The sequence below is a fragment of the Aulostomus chinensis genome, chromosome 23, assembly GCF_037954235.1.
Source record: "Aulostomus chinensis isolate RoL2024-O1b breed Wild chromosome 23, RoL_Achi_v1.0, whole genome shotgun sequence".
NCBI classification, from domain to species: domain Eukaryota; kingdom Metazoa; phylum Chordata; class Actinopteri; order Syngnathiformes; family Aulostomidae; genus Aulostomus; species Aulostomus chinensis.
In genome coordinates this window covers 568346-594156 of record NC_141342.1, presented here as the reverse complement: position 1 = coordinate 594156, position 25811 = coordinate 568346, and the positions used below count along the sequence as shown (strand labels likewise).

The following is a 25811-nucleotide window of genomic DNA, read 5'->3' as shown; positions in this document are numbered from 1 at the left end:
CCTTTGCTTTGATTACTGCTTTGCATACTGCTGGTATTCTTTCAATGAGCTTCATGAGGTAGTCTCCTGAAATAGTTTTCCAACAGTCTTGTAGGAGTTCCCAGAGTTGCTGAGCACTTGTCGGCCCATTTGCCTTCACTCTGCAGTCCATATCATCCCAAACCACCATCAAAACCACAGCCTGGAGGTGTGTTTGTGGTCATTGTTCTTTTGAAAAATAAATGATGGTCCAAGTAAATGCAAACTGGATGAGAGGGCCTGTCGCTGCAGGTTGCTGTGGTAGCAATGCTGGTTCAATGTGCCTTCAATTTGAATAAATCTCCAACAGTGTCACCACACCCCCACACCGTCACACCTCCTCCATTCTTCGTGGTGGGTACCATGCATGTAGAGACCATCCGTTCACCTTTTCTGTGTCGCACACAAACATAGTGAGTGGAACCAAAGATCTCAAATTTGGACTCATTAGACCAAAGCACAGACTGCCACTGGTGTAATGTCCATTCCTTTTGTTTCTGGGCCAAAACAGCCCTCTTCTGCTTGTTTCTTCTGCTTGTTGCTTTTCCTTAGGAGTGGTTTCTTAGCAGCTATTCGACCATAAAAGCCTGATTTGTGCAGTGCAGTTGATTTAGAGATGTGTGTGTTACTAGAACTCTGTGTGATATTTATTTGGGCATTAATCTGATTTGCTGTTACCTTGGGATTTCTGGGGCTGGTGACTCGGATGAACTTATCCTCACAGCAGCAGAAAGTTGTTGTTATTTTCAATTTTCCAGACTGACTGACTTTCAGTCACTTAAAGGAATGATGGACTGTTGTTTCTCTTTACTTCGCTGATTGGCTCTAGCCATAATGGGAATTCTCACAGTTGTCAAATAGGGCTGTCAGATGTGTACCAACCTGACTTCTGCACGAATCATTTGATGATCTCAACCCCATCAAGAAGGCAAGAAATTCCACAATGAACCCTGACTAGGTACATCTGTGAAGTGAAAACCATTTCAGGTGACAACAACATGAAGCTCTTTGAAAGAAGGCCAAGGGTTTGCAGCGCTCTCAGCAAAGCAAAGGGTGACTACTTTCACGAATCTAAAATATGAAACATATTTACAGTCTGTATGTACAATGTAGAGGATAGTTAAAAGAAAAAATATTGAATGAGAAGGTGTGTCCAAACTTTTGACTGGTAGTGTACATTAATCAGGGAAGAGGGCACTTGTATATGCACACAAACAAATTTAGGGAAAGCTCATAGGTATGATTAGCATGTCTTGAATGTTAGTATCCATTGAAGAGAGATTGTCGATGTCAGGCAATTATTCTCCCAGGAGCAACAGCACATCATTACTGTGACTGGTGCATATAGTCTGCACTCACTGTTTACATCCATGTTCACAAAATAACCTTGGATCTTTAAAATTAATTTTGTAAGTCCAAGGGGCTGCACGGTGGTGCAGTGGTTAGCACTGTGGCCTCACAGCAAGAAGGTCCCAGTTTCGAGTTCCGGGTTCGAGTCCCAGCTCAGGCGCAGGATCTTTCTGTGTGGAGTTTGCATGTTCTCCCCGTGCCTGCGTGGGTTCTCTCTGGTACTCCGGCTTCCTCCCACTGTCCAAAGACATGCAATTTGGGGACTAGGCTGATTGGATTCTCTAAATTGACCGTAGGTATGAATGTGAGTGTGAATGGTTGTTTATCTCTGTATGTTGGCCCTGCGATGGACTGCCGACCTGTCCAGGGTGTACCCCACCTCTCACCAGTTGATGCTGGGATAGGCTCCAGCCCCCCGCGACCCTTACTAGTAAGGAATAAGCGGAAGATGACGATGGATGTATAAGTCCAAGTTATTAATAAGATTATTATTATTCTGATATAGTATTTTATTATCCAACTCTGTAGTATGGTTATATACCCAACACGCCAGTGATTAAATGCATTGAAATGCTTTTATGTGTCTACCATAAGGCAAACTTTTAACCATTTAACTGATGATATTCAGTTTAAAAATACTTGTTAGCAGTTAGTAGTTGGTTAACCGGTTAATATGGAAACCTTCTTCTACTGACAAGTAGATACATTGAATTACCTTTAATGTAGGCCTATTTGAAGTTTTCAACTGTGTATGGGAACAGGTATCAGCAGACTAAATTTTATAGATTGGAATCAGATTGGGGTCAAAAAATGGATCAGGACATCTCTAAATATATGTGGTCATTATTCAATCAATCAATGGAGTCCAATCCATGGCAGACACAGGTGGCAATAGGTGTGTGGCAGCTGACCATGTTAAGGTATCCTTGAGCAACATACCAAACTGGCAGAATAGTTTCTGATGACTTGCTCTCATTGTATGAATGTGATGGTAGTGGTTTGAGTTGTCATTAGGCGAGAGAACCACAATAGAAGTCACATTTGCTGTCACACTCATTTACAAGTAGGAAATATGGCCTAGCCTGTTTGGTGTGTTAGTGAAGGGTCTTTTGCTTTTATTTTTCAAAATGCAGTAAATGTTCCTTATTAGGGATGAGCCTGTAATGCAGGCAGGCTAGTTCACAAACATCCATCCATCCATCGTCATCTTCCGCTTATTCTTTACTAGTAAGGGTCGCGGGGGGGCTGGAGCCTATCCCAGCATCAACAGGCGAGAGGCGGGGTACACCCTGGACAGGTCGCCAGTCCATCGCAGGGCCAACATACAGAGACGAACAACCATTCACACTCACATTCATACCTACGGTCAATTTAGAGAATCCAATCAGCCTAGTCCCCAAATTGCATGTCTTTGGATGGTGGGAGAAAGCCGGAGTACCCGGAGAGAACCCAAGCAGGCACGGGGAGAACATGCAAACTCCACACAGAAAGATCCCGCGCCCGAGCCAGGACTCGAACTCGGAACCTTCTTGCTGTGAGGCCACAGTGCTAACCACTGCACCACCGTGCAGCCCTAGTTCACAAACATAGACAAGACAAATATCTTCAAAACAGAAACACAATTTCTGTTACATGCATTTTCCATATAGTTTAACATTTTCAAATTAACAAAATATTTTTGTCTCTTAACTGAAAGGAACCTGTCTTGAGTTTTGTTTGTACCTTCAGGTTGAGCACCCACAGCGCAGTAAGAAGGCTGTGTGGCACAAACTGCTGTCAAAACAGAGAAAGAGAGCTGTGGTTGCTTGCTTTAGGATGGCACCTTTATATAACTTGCCCAGGTAAGTTATGCACAAGCATTTATCCACATCTGGTGTGTGCATATATGTACACTGTGTATTGATTATATTTTGTGAAAAGACATGAAATTGTGTTGTAACTTTTGTATTAATTCCAGAAATATTCTTTTCCAAACTAGGCATCGTGCCATCAACTTGTTCCTGCAGGGCTATGAGAAATCTTGGATTGAAGCAGAAGAACACTATTTTGAAGATAAACTTATAGAAGATCTTGCTGTAAGTTAAATTCAGTGCCTGTGCAATAGATCATGTTTGATCTGTGACCCACACTGATAACCCTAATGCTCTGGCCTGCATGTGAAACCTGTGTTAATTGTTGTGTGCACTTTTCAGTATTCTGTTCCCTCTCCCCTTGGCTGTATTGGACAGGACAATATTCCTGCTTTCATGGAGGCCCCTGAGTGAGAGCATTGTTAAACCGGATCGACTGTGCTTCACCTACATTAATATCATGCTCTATTAGATGCATACGGCTCGGTGTATCATTAAACAGACACAAGTAACTGTTAATTAGAACAGACAGCTCAGTGCACCTCTCCTCTGACATATGGCCAAACAGAGTCTCCAGCTTACGTAGTGTTTCAGACTTTTTTAACCTGCTCCGCAACAAACTGTCATCAGGTGGTGTAACCCCATCATCCTCCTGTTGAGAGAAAATTCATAGAACTACCCACCGCTGCAGCTACTGAAACTGGTTTCACAGACTCCTCCTGTTCCTTGCCTCTAGAAACAGTAGGCCCTGCTACACGAGCAAAGTAGGGTTTCAGAAGGTTTACATGACAGAGTTGAGTTGATTTTCTACACTTTGGTGTTGACAACAGCTAGTTTTTATCTGAAACCTGATGTAAAACTGTGAACGGGCCAGTGAACTTAGCTTGGAAAGGAGAAATGATGACGGGCAGCAAAACAAGGACCTGGTCCCCAGGACTAAACCGGTAAACCTCAGCTTTCTGGTCATACCGACGCTTCACCTCCTCCTGTGAAGAGACCAACTTGTCCCTCGCCATCTCCCCAGCCATATACAACCAATGCTGGAATCCATTTACATAATCAATCAAATTACTAGGAGATTCTGGTTGTGCCACAGCATCATGTTGCAGAGTGAGTGGCCCCCACACTGTATGCCCAAAAACTAATTCATTAGGGCTAAAACTGTTGCTTTCCTGCACAACCTCCCTGGCAGCTAACAATAAGTACAGCAGGCCTTCTTCCCAATTTTGATTTAGTTCAACACAATACCCCTGCAACAGAGACGTCAGGGTCTGGTGAAACCTCTCCAGTGCCCCTTGACTCTGAGCATGGTACGCAGATGCCTGGTTATACTTCACTCAGAGCGTTTTTAGAACTTGTGCAAACAAATGAGATGAAAAATGTAAGCCCTGATCCCTCTGGATTACTTTTGGAATCCCAAAGATGGAAATGAACTGACTGGCGACCTGTCCATGGTGTACCCCGCCTCTCGCCTGTAGCCGCTGGGATAGACTCCAGCCCAGCCCACCCCCCCCCCCCCTTTATGGGAATAAGCAGAAGACAATGGATGGATGGAAGTGTACTGGGTCAGTTCTTACCAATTTAGCAGTAATGGAATGCAACAGATAAGCAGCGGGATACCTTGTGCTTTGACACATTACTGTAAGCAAGTAATTGCTACCAGACTTGGAGCAAGGTAAGGGACCCACACAATCAGTTATCAGATGCTCAAATGGCTTTGCAATGGATAGGAAACAGTGCAATGATTAGACTTTCCTATCATTTGACATGTATGATATGTTTTAATGTACCTGGACACATCCCTCTTCACACGAGGCCAGAAGAAGTACAGCAAAAAATACTCATATGTCTTATGAACTCCCAAATGCACTGACTGATCATGAGAAGTCCTCAACTCTTCATCAGGAAACCAAGATGGAGCCACAATCTGGAAAACCAGATCACCAACAAAGTTTTCCCTGTGTGGCATCCATTTCCTCACCTGTAGTTTATCCTTCAGCGTGTAACCATTTGTAGCACTCTTTGCATCATCACCAGTGAGAACTCTGTTGAACAGCTGGCTCAGAGAGGGATCAGCTCTCTGCTCTGCCACCAGGTCACTGCAAGAAACAGACAAAAGAGAATCAGGAATAACCACAGGGAAACCCCCACTCTCCTCTGCTCCACCCTGCTCTGATGCAGGCTCTGTTTCTGACTCTGGACGGCACATGGCTAAGGTCACTGCACAAACTGTGAACACTCCAGGAAAACACTGAGCACTCTCATCTGATTGTCCTGTAACCAAGGGTAAGGATATTACTATGGGAGAGGGTGGACCCTCGGCCCACACATGGTTACCCACCAGGTTGTTCCCTAGAATAATGTCCAAGCCCTCAACTGGCAGTGCAGGATTTACACCCATGACAACCTCACCTTGGACCAATCCACAGATAAGCACCAGTCTATGCAGCAGCACAGGCAATACCATCAAATCCATCCCCCCCATCAGAACATGGTCTCCTGTATTAGTTTTCTGGGGAAAAGGCAACACAGATCTCACAATTTGGGAATCAAAAGCACCAGTATCTCTCAGAATTTTTACTGGCAAAGTGATGTCACTTCCCACTACTGACACACAGCCATCAGACACAAAACTGAGAAATCTGATTCCTCCAAGCCGTTCTTCACTCCATCCTCCCCCTGTTGACATGCAGAAACAACAGGACTGACATATTTAACAGAGGCAGCCGATGCAGCAGATTTACCCTGCACCCCACTACTCCCCCATCTAGGGCAATCAGCTTTCCAGTGTCACCTCTCTTTACAGTAGTTACAAATTTTGGTTGAATCAAACTGAGTCTGACCCCATGCAGCCCGTTCTTGTCTACCAAGGCGAGGACCAGCTCTTTCCTCCCATTTACCTGCTGCAGGAAACTTACTGCCATCCACCCTGTAAATATCATCCCGATCATGCTCACGGTCACCCTTGTGCATAAGCACATACTCGTCTGCCAGTCTAGTGGCCTCTGCAGCAGCCTTCACCTTATGTTCATTGATAGAAGTAGCAATGTGGCTGAGAATAGAATTTTTAAACTGCTCCAGAATGACCAAATCCCACAAAGCCTCATATGTCGCCACCTTCAATGCAGCATACCATAGACTGAAATGAGTGACGCCATGTGTGTCTGCTTACCAGACTTCTCCCATGTCCAAAACCTCTGGTGATACGCCTCGGGCACCAACTCATAAGCCTGTAACACTGCAGCCTTGACCATTGCATATACCTTACTTTCAGCCACAGAAAGAGGAGTGCACTTCACCTGTGAACACACATTGTAAGAGTAATGTGCAATCAGAGTCTGACCACTCACAACTCTCAGCTCAAAAAGTGAGAAAAAGGTATCCAGGTCAGGCTCACAAAAGTGAGGAACCAAACGCAGATTACTAGCAACATCAAAAGAACCAGAAGTGGACCTACCCAGAACAGGAAGAGAGGCATAGCCCACACCTGCATTAAGGCCACATAACCTACGCTCCTACGCCTCAAGCCTTTTAATTTCTGCCTCTCGTGTCAACTTCTTGACAGCCAGTTTTTCCATTTTGGTTTGTAAATTCTGTAAGAGCAGTTCTCTTCTCTGCTCAAAAGTTAAACCAGCTTCACCAGGACCAGGTGGCCCAAAAGCTTCGAGCCCAGGACCAGCAGCCTGCCCCTTAGGTCTAAAAACACCTGATTCAGTCAAACTGGCTTTAATAATAGCCTTAATGTTCTCTTTCACTCTCTTATCACCAACTTCCAATTCAAAATTTTCAGCAATCCTCAACAATTGCTCCAGTGAGTATCGCTCCAATGACTCCTCCGACAGAGCTCTCAAAAAAAATCCTCCGGACTAGCCATGACCCAACACAGCCCAATTTACCTGTCCAAACACACAACTATCCCAAAGTGATGCCACAAAGCCAGGTTACACTCCTACCAGCAGCACACTGAGCTCCAACCAGCCCCGACGCGCAGCCAAAACATCCCTGCTACCCTGTCCCTCTAACTGCCTATCCAAACACTAGCTAAGCCCCCCTAGTCTTCGGGTGCTACTTGCTGTGGGTATTGACTTATTGAAACCCGGCAGCCCAGAAAGCAACCATAAAATGGCGACTCCCCTGCAGCTTTGGACGTGCCCCCAAGACCACAACCACATTCATATCACACGAACAAACCCCCCAGACGAATTCCAAAGGGAACCAGCTCTTAGACCTAACCAGGGACAGCACAACGGCAATTGATTACGGCTGTCCACAGGACCACAGAACTCAGTGCCACAAAATAAGCAGCATAATACCATTGAATGACACAAACACACATCCCTCAGAACAAAACAACAAGTTGTCTCACCATACAGCTGCTTACATTTAACAAAAACAGCTAAACAACACACTCACCATACTAGTCGAAGTCTCCCAACAACCAGATTGCGCAACTCATTCATAAAACAAGGCGCAACGCTAAACATACATTACCAGGCAACAGCTGATCTCCAGCGTCACACAGACAACGGGTTAACAAAAATCCCTGACGAGCCCCTATTTGTCACAGCCCGGGTCTTAGGCCATGACAAAAATGGGAGACCAGACGGATGTGCAAGTATGAGTAAGCATTTTTATTTTGCCAAAAGAAAGAATAATAACTAAAGAAAACAACATGGAAGTCAGTATCAGTCATGTAAGCATGTGTGGATGCGTGTGTGGATGTGTGAAACAACAAACAAACCTGCAGCCGTGTCCGTGAGGTGAAAAAAAGAGAGTCAGAAAGAGGGAAACACGTAACCTTTATAAATCAGATCACACCAGGCCCAGGTGTGACTGATAAGGCTGATGAGGACCCTACGCCATGACTCAGATCCTGCAATGAGAAAGAGAAACCAGCGAGGGACACCTAGTGGAACGGAGGGGCTGTCACAGTAGACAGTTGAATGAAGTTTAACAACTGATTTGATTTTGACAACTCAAGTTATATATCGGGTGGCACGGAGGTGCAGTGGTTAGGACTGTCACCTCACTGCAAGAAGGTTCCAGGTTCAAACCCCAGCTTGGGCACAAGGTCTTTCTGTGTGGAGTTTCTGTGTTCTCCAGGTATTCTCTCCAGGTATTACGGCTTCCTCCCACAGTCACAAACACTAGGCGTGGCTGTGAGTGTGAATGGTTGTCTATCTATATGTTTTGGCCCTGCAATGGACTGGTGACCCGTCCAGGGTGAACCCCGCCTCTTGCATGAAGGCTGCTGGGATAGGCTCCACCCCCCCCCCCCGCGACCCTTAACAGGTTAAGCAGTAGATGATGGATGGATGTAAGTTGTATATAACTTTCTTAAAGAGAGACCATACATAAAGAAACTTCATCCCAAGATAAAGAGGTCATATTATGCTTTTGGGGTTTCACTTCCTCTCACTGTAATCGATTTGATACTTTTCTGCCAAATTTTGGAACTTTTATTGTTTCTTTGGCCCATATAATTTTTGCGATGATAAAGACATGCTGCTTGGACACTTAAACAATTGTGAATTACTTTCAACAAACCAACCCATTTTTTTATAGGTAAATAACGTGAATATTCCCAAACCTAAATTTAAAGTAAATGCATTTTGTCCATCTCATGTGATGAATATTTGCTCATTTCAGAAACATGGTGAACAAGAGCCATCTGAGGATGAGGAGGGAGTTAAACACATTGACCCACTTCATCAGCTCATTCAGCTGTTCAGTAGAACAGCCCTCACAGAGAAGTGGTAAGTGGTGACATACAAACATAACAGAAGGAAAAAGGTTCCACCACAAGTTTTCTTAACATAAATTATAATTTCATAGATGCCATTCAAGGGTTTAGATTGTAAATTTAGGGACCCCATCAATGGATACAACTTGTAAGTTAAACAGTGGTACATTTTTCATTATATGGCTATACTGCCCAGCTTTCCTGTTTCTGTTCTCTTGACTCCTTATATTATCAGGGTGTCATGACATTTGGTAATGTAAATACACAATGTATCAAATTCCTCAGTTTTTGGTGAAAATACTTTTTTAATAAAACAATAAAAGGCTTAACACCTTCAACCTGGTGCAATTTCCATGACACGTTAAACTAGATTACTTGATGAGTCAAGTCAAGTCAAGTCAATTTTATTTATATAGTGCCAAATCACAACAAAAGTTATCTCATGACACTTTACAGGTAGAGCAGGTCTAGTACTACACTCCTTCAATGAATTTACACCCAACATTTCTCCATGAGCAAGCACATCCTGCATCAGCGGTGACGAAAACCTTCCTTTTAACAGGCAGGAATGTTGAGCAGATCCAGGCTAAATGGGGACAGCCTTTGCTTTGACCGGTTGGGGGGGAAGAGAGCAGGAGAGCGGGGCAGAGACAAAGAAGGGTTATAGATAATGGAGGGAGACAGATATGCAGAAGGAAAGAGTGGGACAGAGATAAAGAGAGAGAGAAAGGAAGAGACTGATGGACAGGCAGGGACGTGAGCAGGTGGAGCTATGGGTGGTAGCTTTAGCTTCTTCAGGTCTGCAGCCTCCTCTAGCAGCACCCGGGATCTGGGATGAGGGGAGCCCGAAGGGTCCGGAGAAGAAGATGAGTTAGTAATACATATGAGTGTGATTTATGTATGACAAATATAGGAGGACAGAGAGGAGTAGAGAGAAGCCCAGTGCACCATGGGAGATCCCCCAGCAGCCTAAGCCTATAGCAGCATATTTAAGGGCCAGCCTAAGCAGCCCATATAAGCCTGATCAAAAAGGAAGGTCTTAAGTCTGCTCTTAAAGGTTGAGAGGGTGTCTGCATCCCGGACCGAAACTGGGAGATGGTTCCACAGGAGGGGAGCCTGATAGCTGAAGGCTCTGGCTCCCGTTCTACTTTCAGAAACTCTAGGAACCACCAGTAACCCCGCATCCTGGGATCGAAGGGTTCTAGCTGGATAATAGGGAACTAGGAGCTCTGTCAAATATGAAGGTGCCTGATGGTTGAGGACTTTGTCTGTTAGAAGGAGAATTTTGAATTATATTCTAAATTTGACAGGGAGCCATGCAGAGAAGCCAGTACAGGAGAGACATGGTCTCTTCTACTAGTTCTCGTCAACACGCAGGCAGCAGCATTTTGGACCAGCTGGAGAGTCTTTAGGGAGTTACTGGTACAGCCTGATAGGAGGGAATTGCAGTAATCCAGCCTGGAAGTGAAAAAGGCATGGACTAGCTTTTCTGCATCCTTTTGAGACAGGATGTGTCTGATCTTAGCAATGTTTCTTAAATGAAAGAAAGCAGTCCTAGAAATTTGCTTAATGTGGGCATTAAAGGACAGATCCTGATCGAAGAGAACTCAAGTCCCACTGTGGATACATGTGGGAGTGGATAACAGCTTTAAGTGGTGCTGTGGTGCATCTAGGTGCACAGGCACATTATAGTACCAGATTCAAGGTGGCTGTGTCATCAACAGATTGAGGTGACATAGCATTTGCAGTTCAAACATGGCAGAACAGTCCTAGTAATAGTGCAAAACATATAGAGGTACTTATCCAGTTCAGTCTTCATCCTGAGCTGGTTTTGTGTAGGAGGCTGGCAGATTTGGTGGTGGAAAAGAAAAGATAGTGCCGGTAATTGTGTGAAGGCACTTCAGTTCCTTAGTGCAAGCTTGCGTTGAGCATGGTGTCATGGTGTCTGTTTGTCTTTGCTGGCATGGACCTGTAGCGCCTGCCAGAGGGCAACAGGTTGAATAGGTGGAGTGCGGGATGAGTGCTGTCCTTGATGATGTTCTTGGCTTTGTTAAGGCTGCATGAGGTGTAGATGGTGGTTAGGTCAGGCAGGGGGCATCCGATGATATTTTGTGCTGTGTTGGTCACTCTCTGCAGTCTCTTCCTGTCAGCTTCAGTGCAGCTGGAGTGCCACACTGACACAGTGTATGTCAGCAGGCTCTCACTGGTTGAGCGGTAGAAGGTCACCTGCAGGTTGGTGTCAAGCTGTTCTTTCCTGAGCACCCTCAGGAAGTAGAGTCGCTGCTGGGCCTTCTTCACCAAAAATTAAAGCTGCAAGCAGGGTTGTTAGGGCCTATGGCCACGTTGTTGACGCCGGCCCGAGTCCAATGGTGTATGTGCCAAATCTGTAGGCCTGAGTTAGAAGCCTGAGTCTGATCAGCGAGTGAGAGCAGAGCTGAGAGCTGGCCCTTTAAGAACCCCTCCCCCACTTCTCTGTCTTTGATCTGTGCTAGAGTGGAGAGCAGAGGAGGATCAACAGAATTTTAGTGTGTAAAAGTGAAATAAATCAGCATACGTGTATCAAAAGTGACACATAATACCATATTTTTGTAGGGATTTTTTATCAGGAATGCAGTGGTGTGTTTGTTAAAGCTGTGGGATGTATGGTGTAGACGTGAGAAGCGTTTGTTTGAGAGTATGTACCCTGAGAGGACACGGTTTCCCCATAGGCTTCTATTGTAAGCGTGAAACGTGTCTCCCCAAATTTGAGGGCTTGTAAAATTCAAACCGAGTACACACTAAGTGTGTGTTTTTAGTGCTGCTAATGTGTTGCTCTGCCGAGCAAACATAATAGGGTCTTCTCCTGAAGGGACTTTAGGCTCAGGCCCTAATTAATTGAGTGTTTCCTAATAATGTGACCGAGAGGAAGCAGATAAAGGGTGAAGAGGATTGGTCCAAGCACAGAGCCTTGTGGAACACCGTAAGTGACTGCAGTGGTTTCCGAGGGTTTATCATTAGTTTGTACGAACTGAGATCGACCTAGTAAATATGACCTGAACTAGTTTAGTGCAGCTCTTTCAATGCCAATGACATGTTCCAGTCTCTGTAGAAGGATATAGTGATCAATGGTATCAAAAGCTGCACTAAGATCTAATAAGACCAGCACAGAGTCCCTCATCTGATGCTAGTCGGAGGATATTGGTCACTTTGACAAGTGCTGTTTCTGTGCTATGATGAATCCTGAAACCTGACTGGAAATCCTCTAATAGGCTGTTGCTATTGAGAAAGTCACACAGCTGTTTAGCAACTGCTTTCTCCAGAATTTTGGAGAGAAATGGAAGATTTGATATTGGTCTGTCGATGGCCAAAACGTCTGGATCCAGGGTTGTTTTTTTGAGAAGGGGTCTAATTACTGCCACTTTAAAGGACTGTGGGACGTAACCAGATAACAGCGACACATTGATCATATCTGAGAGGGAGGTGCTAACGAGGGGTAGATAGTCCTTAAGTAGCTTGGTTGGGATGGGGTCTAGAAGACAGGTGGATGGTTTAGAGGAGGAAATGATTGAACTGAGCTCATCAAGGCTAATGGCAGAAAAACTGTCAAAGTGTACGTCTGGTCCTCCAGCAGCCTCTAAGGCTTCTTAGGCTATAGGTGCCATGTTGTCAGCTGATGGCAGGAGGAGGTGAATTTTCTCTCTAATAAGGACAATTTTGTCATTAAAGAAGTCCATGAAATCTTTGCTGCCCAGGGAAACAGGAATGCTGGGTTCAGTAGAGCTGTGGCTCTCTGTCAGTCTAGCTACAGTACTGAAGAGGAACCTAGGGTTGTTCTTGTGTTCCTCTATTAGTGTTGAGTATTAGGCTGCTCTCGCTATGCACTTGGCTTTCTTATAGGACCACCATATTCTCTCTAACTTCTGGGTTTTTTGTTTAAGCTGTCTGGTTTCTGAATTGTACCAAGGTGCTTGTTTCCTTGGATTTATAGATTTATTTTTTAATGGGGCAATTGAGTCCAAAGTTGATCCTCAGGTGCCTGTCGCTCTATCAATAAAATTATCAATTTGGGAAGGACTATGGTTGACAACAGTTTCCTCTGTAACAATGGGACATGACACTGAATTTAGCACCACTGGAATCGCTTCCTTAAATCCAGCTACAGCCTGATCAGATAAATATCTGGAAACCACCGTTTTCCTGAGTGTAGTTGATTAGTATAAATTCAAAAGTGATTAATTGATGGTCTGATAAAAGCACGTTCTGTGGAAATACAACTAGATGTTCAACTTCAATTCCATATGTTAGGACAAGGTCGAGAGTGTGGTTGTGACGGTGAGTCAGTTCATGAACAGACTGATGGAAACCAATTGTGTCTAGAAGAGGGAGAAATGCAGCACCCAGACTGTCGTTATTAACATCCACATGAATATTGAAGTCACCTACAATCATGACTTTCTCTGATTTGAGAACTAAACTGGATATAAACTCTGAGAATTCAGATAAGAATTCAGAGTAAGGCCCAGGAGGGCGGTACACAATAATAGACAAGAGTGGCTGTACTGTTTTCCAGGTGGTTGAGACAAACTAAGAATCAGGCTTTCAAATGAAATTAAACTTGTTTTGGGTTTGGGATTTATGACTAAACTTTCGTCAAAAATGGCAGCAACTCCACCTCCTCGGCCAGAGCCTCGGGGAATGTGAGTATTAATGTGACTGGGAGGAGTGGATTCATTTAGACGAACATACTCATCATCACACAGCCAGGTTTCAGTGAGACAGAGCAGGTCAATACAATTGTCAGATATCAATTCATTAATCAATTCAGTTTTTGGTGTCAGAGATCTGATATTTAAAAGTCCACATCTAATTTTTAGATTTTATTTTGTTCATTTAGTAGTTGTTTTAACTTTGATTAGGTTTTTCTGATTGACTCCTCTACAAGTAGAATTGGAATGAGTAAACTGACGTGGTCGGGGGACAGACACAGTCTCTATGTAGTTTTGGGTGGTAAGTGCCCGAATGGACCCGCAGAGAAGCATGTAAGACGGCAGCTCTGCTTCCTGGTCTGAACTCTGTGTTGTCAGGGTTTTGGTTCTTTTATAAACTGGGCCATATTTCTAGAGATGAGAGCAGCTCCGTCCAACGTGGGATGGATGCCATCCCTCCTAATCAGACCAGGTCTCCATCAGAAAAATTTCCAATTATCTATGAAGCCCACTTGGTTTGCTGGACACCACCTCGACAGCCAGCGGTTGAACAACGACATGCGGCTAAACATGTCGTCACTGGTCCGATTAGGCAGGGGTCCAGAGAACACTCGGAAGTCTGACATCGTCTTCGCACATGTACACATCAACTCTGGCGTAGTCGGATGACATTACCGCCGAAGTGGATAATGATTTTATCGTATTTGCGTTTACTTTTAGCCAGGAGTTTTAAATTTGACTCGACGTCGCCCGCTCTGGCTCCTGGAATGCACTAGACTATGGTTGCCAGTGTCGCTAATTTCACGTTTCTGAGAATGGAACTTCCAATTACCAGAGTAGATTTCTCTGCGGGTGTGTTGCAGAGTGGGAAGAACCTGTTAGAGACGTGAAGTGGTGGTTAGTCGCTGACAGCAGGCTTCTGCTTTGGACTAGGCTTCCTTCAGACAGTCACCCAGCCACCCTGGTTTCCCGGCTGCTCGAGAGCTGCCAGGGGAACGATAGTTGGGGCTAAGCTAAGATGGTCCGCACCAGCTAACGAAGACTGGCTAGCTCTAGCGGCTAATTGATTGGATCCATCAGTGCGGAGCCGCAGCAGGTCCAATCAACCTCGCTAAGCCTCACCTCCAACGCTACAAATAAACTACATTTAACGCACTTATCCATATCACTAAAGGAGGCTGAGGAGAAGCTAAACATGTGGCACACTGAGCAGGAGAGAGGAGAGTGAGAGGGGTAAGCCATTGCTAGCTTAGAGTGGAGAGTTTACAGAAATAAAGGCTGTCGCTATCAAGGCAAGGCAAGGCAATTTTATTTGTATAGCCCATTTACACAAACAGTTTGTTGCCCTTAGACCCTTAGACTATCAGACAGATAATCTTTAAAATTAGGCCAAATAAAGCAAATAAATATGTAGTTTGGGAAGGTAATTTGTCAACAAATAAAGAATTATGGGGTGGGATGATCACACTTTAGCTAGCACAGCAAGCAAAGCACTACGTTCTGCAATGCACAAACAGGGAGTGAGGTCACACGCTTACCGCAATGGGAGATCAGGGATTAGTATGGAAGTTTAGAAATCAGGATTAGGGGCTTCCTTTGTACTGAATGCAAATGTCCTGTAATTTAGCAATTGCTGTTGTTTTTTTTATGTAGTTGCAAGTTTATTTTATGTATGTTTTGTGTTGCTGTCTTCACTTCTTTATTCTCATCATGTGAAACTTGTTATAATCCTACCATGGACAATTCTCCCTTGCAAAAGGGATTCTGATTCCCGGCTGCTATCTCCTTCCCTATCTTCAAAGTCTGCCCATGTGAAGTGGTATGTTTTTGCTGTAATGGGTGAAACTTGTTTGTCCTTGTGATCTTGTATAGAAGACACACTGAGAGCTTTGCGTCAGTTTATCACGATATGGACCTTTTTTATCATGTTAAAACTTATGCCAGTATTATTCCTACAGTACGTGTTCCTATAGACAAAATTGGTCTTGTTTGCTACCAGTCATCTCCAGGTATGAAGCCAGATAAGAATAAATAAGAAGAGGCTGGCAACTCAACATATAATGGAGTAAGCAAGTGGCAGTATATTGTCTTTTCCAGATTTGCAGAGAGGTAAGTTAAGATAAGATAGTGGGGAAATTGGCACTGTTACAGCAGCAGAAACAGAGAAGTAGCAGCAGAAAAATTACAAGAGCAATAAATCGCAGAAACTATAATAAACTAAAATAAAACTGTAATACACTTAATAAATTAATGTCCACAACAATGTCCAGGACAGCATGAAAATAGCGTATTGTCAATAGAAATTGGGGTAGAAAAAGACTTAAACAAATCAAACACTTGGTTTTGCTGGAAATTGTCTCTTATTTGGCTTTCTTTTTTAATTATTATTTTTTAATGTTCATAAATATGCTGGTAAGAGCTTTTTAAGAAATTATACTTGCTATCTGCCAGCTGTTGTTGAGGCCATCTATACCTGTTGATATTTTGATGGACATGTAGCTATCCAAAGTCTGTTCCTTGCCATGATTCCCCTATACTCATAGCACAGGCACTCTACCAGCACAATAAGCAAAATTGTATGATACTGAATTTTATCTCAGCTGCGCGGTGGTGCAGTGGTTAACACTGTCGCCTCACAGCAAGAAGGTTCTGGGTTAGAGTCCCGGCTTGGGCATGGGGTCTTTCTGTGTAGAGTCTCCATGTTCTCCCTGTGCCTGTGTGGGTTCTCTCTGGGTACTCTGGCTTCTTCCCACCGTCCAAAGACATGCAATTGGGGACTAGGCTAATTGGATACTCTAAATTGACCATAGGTATGAATGGTTGTTTGTTTATGTATGTTGGCCCTGCGATGGACTGGCTTGTCCAGGGTGAACCCTGCCTGCCTCTCGCCCGTAGCCGCTGGGATAGGCTCCAGCCCCCCCCCCCCCCCCCCCCGGGACCCTTAATAGGAATAAGCGGAAGACAATGAAATGGAATGAATTTTAGAATTTTGATATGGATATTTTTGTGTTCCAGTAAACTGGATGAGGATCATCTCTACATGGCTTATGCTGACATCATGGCCAAGGTACAAACTACACCAGGGATAATCCCATGATGTTGTATTGTCTAATACACATAATTCACAGGTTCTTTATTATATCTTTGAGCTGATGTTTTTCAGATGTTTACTGGACATACTGTGTATGCCTAATTCTGAAAATGTAAATTTGTTATATTAAGAACATAATATACCAACTACCAACAAAACAACAACCAGGATTGTTTGGTATTTAAAAATTTGTGTGCCAGTGAGACTGTTTCAATATGCATTTTGAAAAATGTTCTATGATACAACTTCATCCAAAAATAGAGTTTAAATGGACACCAATCCAGCATGATGACATTCAGTCCTTTGATGATTTGATACAACGTGATATAGTGTATATGATTCAATACAATAGTTTGACTCTTTACATTTGGATTCTCTTACATATTTCCACTAAGTTGAAATATGAAATTCGCTAATAATACAGAGAGAGAGACACACACATGGACGAAACAGTGGTTTTAAACATTTTTTGGGAATCTCATTAAGACATTGTAAACAAAACCTGTAAACATAATAGAATGTGTTTAGAACACTTTTTTTTCCACTCAGATATGCTCTGTTACTTGGGGTGTTGTGGATTTAGTGATAGAATGTGACAGTGCAGAGAAACTATGGTTTGGAAGAACACTTTGATGCTACCATCTATACTTTAATTGCTTGCTCTCCCACAGTGACTCCAAATTAGTTACTGAATGTCACTGCTGTTAGCCACATTTTCATGAATGTGTTTTTTTATTTTCATGAAGCCAAAACTAATCCATATGCTTACTTTATAAATGTTTAGTGGTGCAATGTCAGTTTCTTTAAGGCCTGTCAACATGAAAGCAAAAAAAGAGAAGAAACAGGACTAGGGCCTCCTGTTTTGTGTGAGTGGGGGAATAGGTGTCACATTACAGAGAGACAGCTGTGCAGGGTTGCAAGTAACAACAGCAGTTAGTTGACGCCACATATTAAACATATGTACATAATTTCAAGAAGTATTCATATTCTGTTGATACTGTATGCCCCTGTTTTATTCTCACTCCTCTCCTTAGAGTTGCCATGACGAGGAGGATGAAGATGGAGAGGAAGTGAAGAGTTTTGAAGTAGGTGATCTATCACGCTTTCTCATTGTCTTGGCTATGAACTTGTTGCTGCCTGTCAAATATGTGCTTAACATGTGAATAGGAAAAGGAAATGGAGAAGCAGAAGCTACTGTATCAGCAGGCTCGACTGCATGATCGTGGAGCTGCTGAGATGGTGCTTCAGACCATTAGTGCCAGCAAAGGTAATAGAAGTTGTTATGAAGGGGATCATGAATATCTCTAGGCTAACTTTTATTTGGCTTCAGATGGAACAGGGAAGAATTGTGAATAAGACAACAAATGGATATCAGTATGAATCAAGAGAAAAAAAATTGAAGAAACAAAAAAGAAAACCAAACAAAATAAAAAGATAAAAAAGAAAAAGAACAATTGTCAAACACATGCAGGTTAATTTGCAAAAACAATGAACAAAAATAAATGCAAAATAAATAATTATTAGATAATTGTGGCTTTAAAATCTGCATTCTTCCCTCATAATTTTACATTTTTGTTCATCCAGATACTCATTTTATGAATTAAGAGACAAAATGCATGCAGTTTAACAGTGAATATGCTCAAATATTTTGCAAAATGGATGTTAACCCAAGGAAGTAACTTTCGATCTGTTCTACCAATGTGTGGGTTCTTTTTACCAGGTGAGATGGGCCCTATGGTAGCCTCTACTCTGAAGCTGGGCATAGCTATTCTTAATGGAGGAAACTCTACTGTACAGCAGGTATCTTTATACAGAGTGACATGAAACTCCTAAATAAATGAATAAATAAATATAACATTTTTCGCTGTGAATATTGTTTTGTCTAATAGGTGAGATTGTAAGTGAATGGCTTTGGGAAGGGATTAGAATTCTGACATAGAAGTTGACACTTAACAGGCACTGCAGTGGTATTCTGTATTTGTATTGAGTTAATACAATCAGCTTCTATGATTTTTTTTTTTGTGTCTGACAGAAAATGCTGGATTATCTGAAAGACAAAAAGGATGTTGGCTTCTTTCAGAGTCTAGCTGGCCTGATGCAGTCATGCAGGTAAAATTTTTCTTGCTTTGGAACTGTACATAGTATTCCACTGTTTTAATATTTCACCTCATTAAGTTGGGGAACTCACACTCTACAGAAAAATGAATTGTTAAAATGAAAACAATGTACATAAGAAAGAATCGTTCAAATTAAAGAAGTTGCTGGGAGAGCCTTGTTTTTGGTCCAGTATATTGCACACCAGGAACGAGTAAGTTCATCTTCACACTGGACAAAATCCCACTAACACCAACTCACCCTTTTTATGGGTCCAAGTCTGAGGAGGCCTGATTTATGCAAAGCAACAGCCTTTGAAAACAGGCTAATTGAAGCCCTTTTTATTCTTAGGACTACTGAACCATCTTACAGTGACCGGGCAAGTAGCAGTGGCATCATCCATACTGATGATCTTGAATTTGCTCACTGAATGGTCAGGACATGAAGTCACCAATGGGTTGGGCCTCTATCTGACACTGTGTACACTGCAGATATTATATTTTTATATGCATTGGTTGAGGACCATAAATAACTCCATCTCCTCTCCAATGACATCCTGCGTTCATTTACACGGAGTAAAAGCTTTTTGCTGGAACCCTCTTTATTCTCATTAAGCTAATCTTGTTTTGACGCAATTCACTGGAGGACAACTCTACACTGGAGGACTACATTACAGGCCTCCACTCTGAGATACCGAGTTGACCGGGAACTTTCTTTAGTCTCCTTTTGCAGGCAGTCTGCTTTGTTTACCATTCCCATTATTCCAAAGGGATAATGCTGTCCCTTAGTTGCATCTTCTTCCATGACTTCAGAAAGCTTTTGGTATTCTCTGTGGAGGGGGTCCACAATGCTCAACAGACAAATTATTTTTTCCATCAATTTTACTTCCTCTTCCATGGCATTCTCTGCAGTTACTTCAGTGATATGTCCTTCAGTATGGCAGCAAATCCCTGTGGAGTGATGCTATTGGCAACATTTTTGGTGGAGGCTCCTCCTCCACAACACCCAAGGGTTACTGCTCAGAGTGTATGAAAGGACACCGTGCCCTTGGGCAGTGTCACAATACCGGCTGTTTGGTTTTTCTAAGTATACATAACATCGGCACAGAATTCCACTTCATCTAATTGGGCAGCAGGCTCTCTACCAAGACTTCTTTGAAGCAAAAGAACAACTTAGCATCCTGATTTCATTGAATAAATTCAAAGTATAGTGGCCATCACTTCCCTTTCTTGAGTCTCCTTACTGAGGTGTAAGGACTGAAAAAAATTATGTTAGTTGCACTCTGTCCCTTGTTTCTGTGGTTTGTAGCAATGTCATAAAATTATTGAATATACCTTAGACTTTGGGTCCTTTACACCAAATTGTAGATGCTTATTAGTGAAAAACATGCAGGCACTGACACAACCCTGTTGACTGTCATGCTTGATTTTAGTGGTAACTTTGGGAATAACGTTGACAACATTTCCTTCATACTGTGAATTGCATAAATTGTGTAATCAAAGTGGACAGTTCCTTTGAGGAACAGTCTCACATCCATGGCTACTTGTTCACCCTTTCCATCCATCAATCCATCCATTTTCTTCCGCTTATCCTGTTAAGGGTCGCGGGGGGGGGGGGGGGGGCTGGAGCCTATCCCAGTGGCTTTAGGGTAAGAGGTGGGGTTCACCCTGGACAGGTCGCCCGTCCATCGCAGGGCAAAAATATAGACAGACAACCATTCACACTCACAGTCATACCTACGGTCAATTTAGAGTATCCAATTAGCCTAGTCCCCAATTGCATGTATTTGGACTGTGGGAGGAAGCCAGAGTACCCGGAGAGAACCCACGCAGACACAGGGAGAACATGCAAACTCCACACAGAAAGATCCCATGCCCGAGCTGGGACTCAAACCCAAAACCTTCTTGCTGTTAGGCGACAGTGCTAACCACTGCACCACCCTGCCACCCTGTTCACCCTTTTGGTCCCTGATGTAGAAGTCAACCTTTTCCTTCTTACATGTCTTCTGTTTAATGACTCTCCTTGGTTTGGGAAGTATCTCTTAAAGTTTGTTATGGTATAAAAATGTTATACAATTGTTATTATTTTTGGGGGTTGGCCGGACTAGATGAGTGTGTGTTTATACAGCATTTACCCGAAATGATGTCCCTATGTGTCATTCATATCAAATATCAAATTATGAGTAGTGCTGATGGATTGTGTGACATCACAAAACCTCTCTGACAAAACTCTGACTGTTGTCTGAGTTCTGACTGTATACACAGAGATCTGTGTATTTTTTTACTTCGTACCCTTCTAATAAGCTTTCAGAATTTAACTTTCAACATTCTAAACTCTAAGATGGACTGTGAACATTGGGCTGTTGCAGTAACATAATGTGTTGTTGAAACTTAGTGATGAGATAATGATTCAGAGAATTTTATTCATCCCAAAAAGGGCAATTCATTTGCAGTTTAGCCATTCACAAGCACCCAAGCAGCATCCAAATTTTATGTATCAAGCACAAATCAGTAAAATCACTCAGATGTTGGTAAATACCAGCAGATAAGTTAGATAAGATATAATGAATAGCAATCAAATAAAATAGATTTTAGATAATAGTTATTTTTTTCATGAGTTATACCATCATTAAAAATCTAATGAGGTGCATGATAATGGTGGCCTGAGGGCTTCAATGAGAATTCACACAATAATGATAAAGTTCGTTATGTTTGTTACTGCCTGATTTTCCAAGAGGGACCACAAGTCTCTTTGTCTGACACCAGTATTCTTTGAAAAAAAAAGAAAACACTATACAAGCAATTTTTGTTCTTGATGGTTGAACCATTTAACTAACAACAGAAAAGGTTAAACCTTTTACAGTCAAATACAATTCTAAGGTATTTATATAACACCACAATCTGAGCATCTTCTCCATGTATGAAAATAAGTTTGTGTTCATTGTTGTGTCTGATTATCATTGCACTTTTCAACAAATGCAGGACCATGATCATAATCAGAGCCTTGAAGTAAAGATTAGTGGACAATGTCATCAGAAAACTTAACAAGCCTATACCCCTGAGAACACCTGCTGCTGTTTGTGATGATACCCTTGATCTGTAGACTAAGATATCTGTTAGTCATAGATATGTCAATAATAACTTTGACTAATGTGATCAACAAGATGGAGTGTCTGCAGAAATTCTCAGTGACAGTTTTGTTTCACATTTGTTACTGACAGCTTTAATTTCAAGTTCAACCTCAGTAATGAAGTTAAAATTGTTCCTGCAAAAAAGATATAGTTTAAAGAGTTGAGTACAGAACATCTTAGATTCATGGGGCAGACACACATTGCTTCATGAAATTATAGTCAGATTCTCTCTCAGCATCATCATCTTTTCTTAACTCTATAAATTTAAGATGTCATTGTAAAAAATTTTGCAAAATGGAAGGGTTTTTGTACTGTATTGAATTTGTTATTACAAGAGATGATCCATTTGTGATGCAGTTCAGTTAACCCTGAGTGTCCCTTCGCATTAACAAAGGAATATACTAAACCAAATCTTTGGTTGGTTTATCATCCTTGCAGCAAATCATGATTTCAATGCTTGAGCATTAAGCGGAAAGCGTTGTTCTAAAGAATGCATGATTTAATGATGCAGTGCTCATGTAATTAGCCATTAAAGTTATATAGGAATTTTCACTGGGCCTTTTTCACCATACATTGTATGTATTTTGACTCCTTGTTCCCCCTTCGACACATACATCCAAGCACACTCAATCCATCATAAACACACAGTCACCTCCCTGGAGTATTAATATCAATACAAACTGAACCTTTGACTTTCTTTTACTGGCTTCAAAATGGATACCTTACTGTATATACCTGATAGAATTCATGATTTTGCAATGGCTATGGGATTAAAAATAGAACACATAATTCTTGTGAATTTTTCTGCTCAGATTCTCTGCAGGAGCCCATTTTATATTAATTCAAAAGGCAGAAACACAACTCCTTTTCAAATAAATCCCATGTATGGTAAATGGTATGATTAGATGGAAAAACTCATGAGTTGCATTTTTCAGCTGCCTGACAGTGAATGATGCCTCAATGAGTAAGGAAATTACTTTTTCTGATTTTAAGTGGGTCAAAGATTTTTAAACTGTTGGAAGTCATTGGCAAATGTGTCTTAAAAGCATTATGGTATCTTTTTACTGTCAGGACGTTATTTATTATTTATTATAAGCTTTATTGGTGGTTCACCAAAGTCAGAGGAGCAGGCTATGTAAATTGCCTGAAGCCTCTCACGCTCACGAGCACTCACACACACACACTCTCTGACTACCGGGCTAATGGCTATGGATCTAAAAGGGGAAAAAGCAAATTCATGAAGGGGTGTGTGTGTGTGTGTGTGTGGGGGGGGGGGGGTATTTACAAAGTGGATCCAACAAAAATCTACTCTACAAACGTAAAGCGCAGCTGACCACTCTCTCTCTGGCTGAAATAAAACTCTAGCTATGCCTCGCTGGCTACTCTATTACTAAACAAAAAAAAACAAAGCTCGCTCACTCAACAGAGGAGGGCTGAGAAAACTATAACAAAAAATGAATCACAACATGACCACACTATGACTAGAAATTAACAAACAAACTTCCAAAATCAAACTGATCTTATCAATAACTACTTCTTACCTGACTATGAAAATTTACAAAACAAACTAGCCAGGGAACTTTCATGGACAGGAGCTAATCACACTGATGGATTACTCTGACATATCCATGTTAGACCTCATGATAACTAATGAAGTTTTTTTATCTTTAAGAAATAATTTTGGTGAAGGGTAAGCAGTCCTGAAAATACCTCAACTGTAACACAAATTTGTGTCCTGAATGTGCCCTAAACACAAAATTGAAATGCATTTTATACCTTTGTTCTACGCAATTTAGACTAGAAAACTATGTCCCTCAACCTTAACTGAACTACACTAATATTACCACAAAGGAGTTAATTGAGGAAAAGAACAATGAACAAGAACAAGTTCGTGCAAAGTAGAGGGTTCATTATCACAAACGCACACAACTATTTACAAATACGAAACTATATACAGCTATTTAAAAACAACTATTTACATAGAAACCCACACAACCTCATGCACATGAAGCCTAAAATTCTACAGCACTGTAAACAGTTTGCTTGCAGCCTCGAATGTCTCCACTGTGTCTCAACTAAGTCATCTGCATTGTGTTGTATTTTTGGTTCGCCCCAATCTTGACTGCAGCTCTTTACAGAGGTCGGATAGATTCTTGCTTCGCAAGGATGGAGGTCGGACAATCCTTCCCAGCAAACCGCCATTAAGTTGACAGTCACGTGTTTCCAGAGCTCCACCTCCCTCTCTGTCCTCTGTCTCTGCCCTGCTCTTCCCTTCTGTCTTCCTCCATAATCTGCCTTTGTCTCTGCCCTGCTCTCCTGCTCTCTTTCCTCCCAACCGGTCAAAGCAGAAGACCATCCCCATTGAGCCTGTCATGGGACGCGTGGTGAGGGGAAGTAGACCCAATTGCAGATGTAGAGGGGGGTGCACAAAAGAGGTTTATTGATGAAACTGGAGGCTTGAGACAGGGACACTGGAGGCTTGAGATGGGGACACTGGCAGCTTGGGACTGGCGGCTGGAGACTTAAGGCTGGTGACTGGAGACTTGAGGCTGGCGGCTTGAGGCTGGGGAATGGAACTTGGCGACTGGAGACTGGAGACCGGAGACTGGTACAAACAATTTGTACAAGCAACATAGACACAACCCAACAGTTCAATAGTGAAATAATGACCCGACACCGAACAGGAGAAACACAGAGGTAAAAATACATCAGGGAAACGAGGCACAAGTGGTGTAATCACCCAGGTGAGACACATGAGGTAATCACAGGAGTGAAGTCAGGAAGACAGGACATGACTACAAAGTAAAAACAGGACACACAAGACAGGGATCGTGACAGAGCCTAGATCTGCACGACATTCCTGCCTGTTAAAAGGAAGATTTCATCGTCGCTGTTGCAGGATGTGCTTGCTAAAGTATCTAAGACATACGGACAGCGCTCCAACCAAATAAGAGGTCTCTGCCTCATTATGAGGCAAGGTCAGTCTGTGACAACAAAATGAACAGTTAAGATTGCCATCTATTAACGTACCCATTTCATTGTACAGCAGAATGAAAGCATAAATCTTACCCCTGCTCCGGTTCAAAGCACCTACATTTTGTCTCTGAATGGTGTAGCAGACATACTACTTACAGTAAATTACAAGGACGCTAATTGTGGTTATTGACCTTGTAATTTACTGTAAGTAATATGTGTGTGTGTTTGTGTTTGTATGTGTGTGTATGTGTGTGCGCGCCTGGATACATATAGTCATGTATACATGTGTAGTGTGGTGGCCTTTTAGTAGTGATGATTGTGGCTTTAAGTGAAACTCATTTGTGGCATGCATCTTATCATGATTCAACTGATAGGGGACATTTCCCACCTCTACAGCTTGGAGACAGTAGTGTTCCATTCAACACTCTAAATCAGTCAAATTACATGCTATGACTGTGGTTTGAAATTCCATTGGGTCCATAGTGTACAATATCTTCAGATATGTGACTCTGAGGTGTCTGTGGTGATGAAAAAATAAGAGTTTTGGTACCATTGTAAGGAACTGTCTGGAGCCTGCTGGGAACCATCACCATAAAAGCAACTTTGGTGTCTCTTTGGTGTCAGGTTCCAGCCTCTGATCTGTGTCAAGTGCTGGGAAGCATTTGAAAAGCTGGCCTCCTCACCATGATTTTTAGGTGAAAGTGTCTCCTTTAAGGAGGGTGTTTTTGTGTTTAGCCCCTTTCACACTGCACCAAAAACACAGGTCAATGTGGGTTTTTGGGCAATCTGAAAGGCATTTCGACCCGCGTCGACTGACTCGCCAAGCGACCCGGGTGAAATGGAGGGTGAGATTTTTGGTGTTAATGATGGCTGG

At 42.4% G+C, this 25811-nt stretch overlaps 1 protein-coding gene across 11 annotated transcripts in view; it reads left to right on the top strand.

Annotated features, from left to right (window-relative positions):
• Positions 1-25811, top strand: part of ryr2a (ryanodine receptor 2a (cardiac)) — a 330466-nt gene that overhangs the window by 223789 nt on the left and 80866 nt on the right. For all 11 annotated transcript variants that reach the window (XM_086195802.1, XM_086195797.1, XM_086195796.1 and 8 more), the window contains 8 exons: positions 3097-3209; positions 3347-3443; positions 8868-8974; positions 16662-16713; positions 17772-17822; positions 17905-18004; positions 18458-18537; positions 18770-18846. In XM_086195802.1, coding sequence (XP_086051928.1) covers positions 3097-3209; positions 3347-3443; positions 8868-8974; positions 16662-16713; positions 17772-17822; positions 17905-18004; positions 18458-18537; positions 18770-18846 — 677 coding nt within the window. The remainder of the gene's footprint in view (positions 1-3096; positions 3210-3346; positions 3444-8867; positions 8975-16661; positions 16714-17771; positions 17823-17904; positions 18005-18457; positions 18538-18769; positions 18847-25811) is intronic.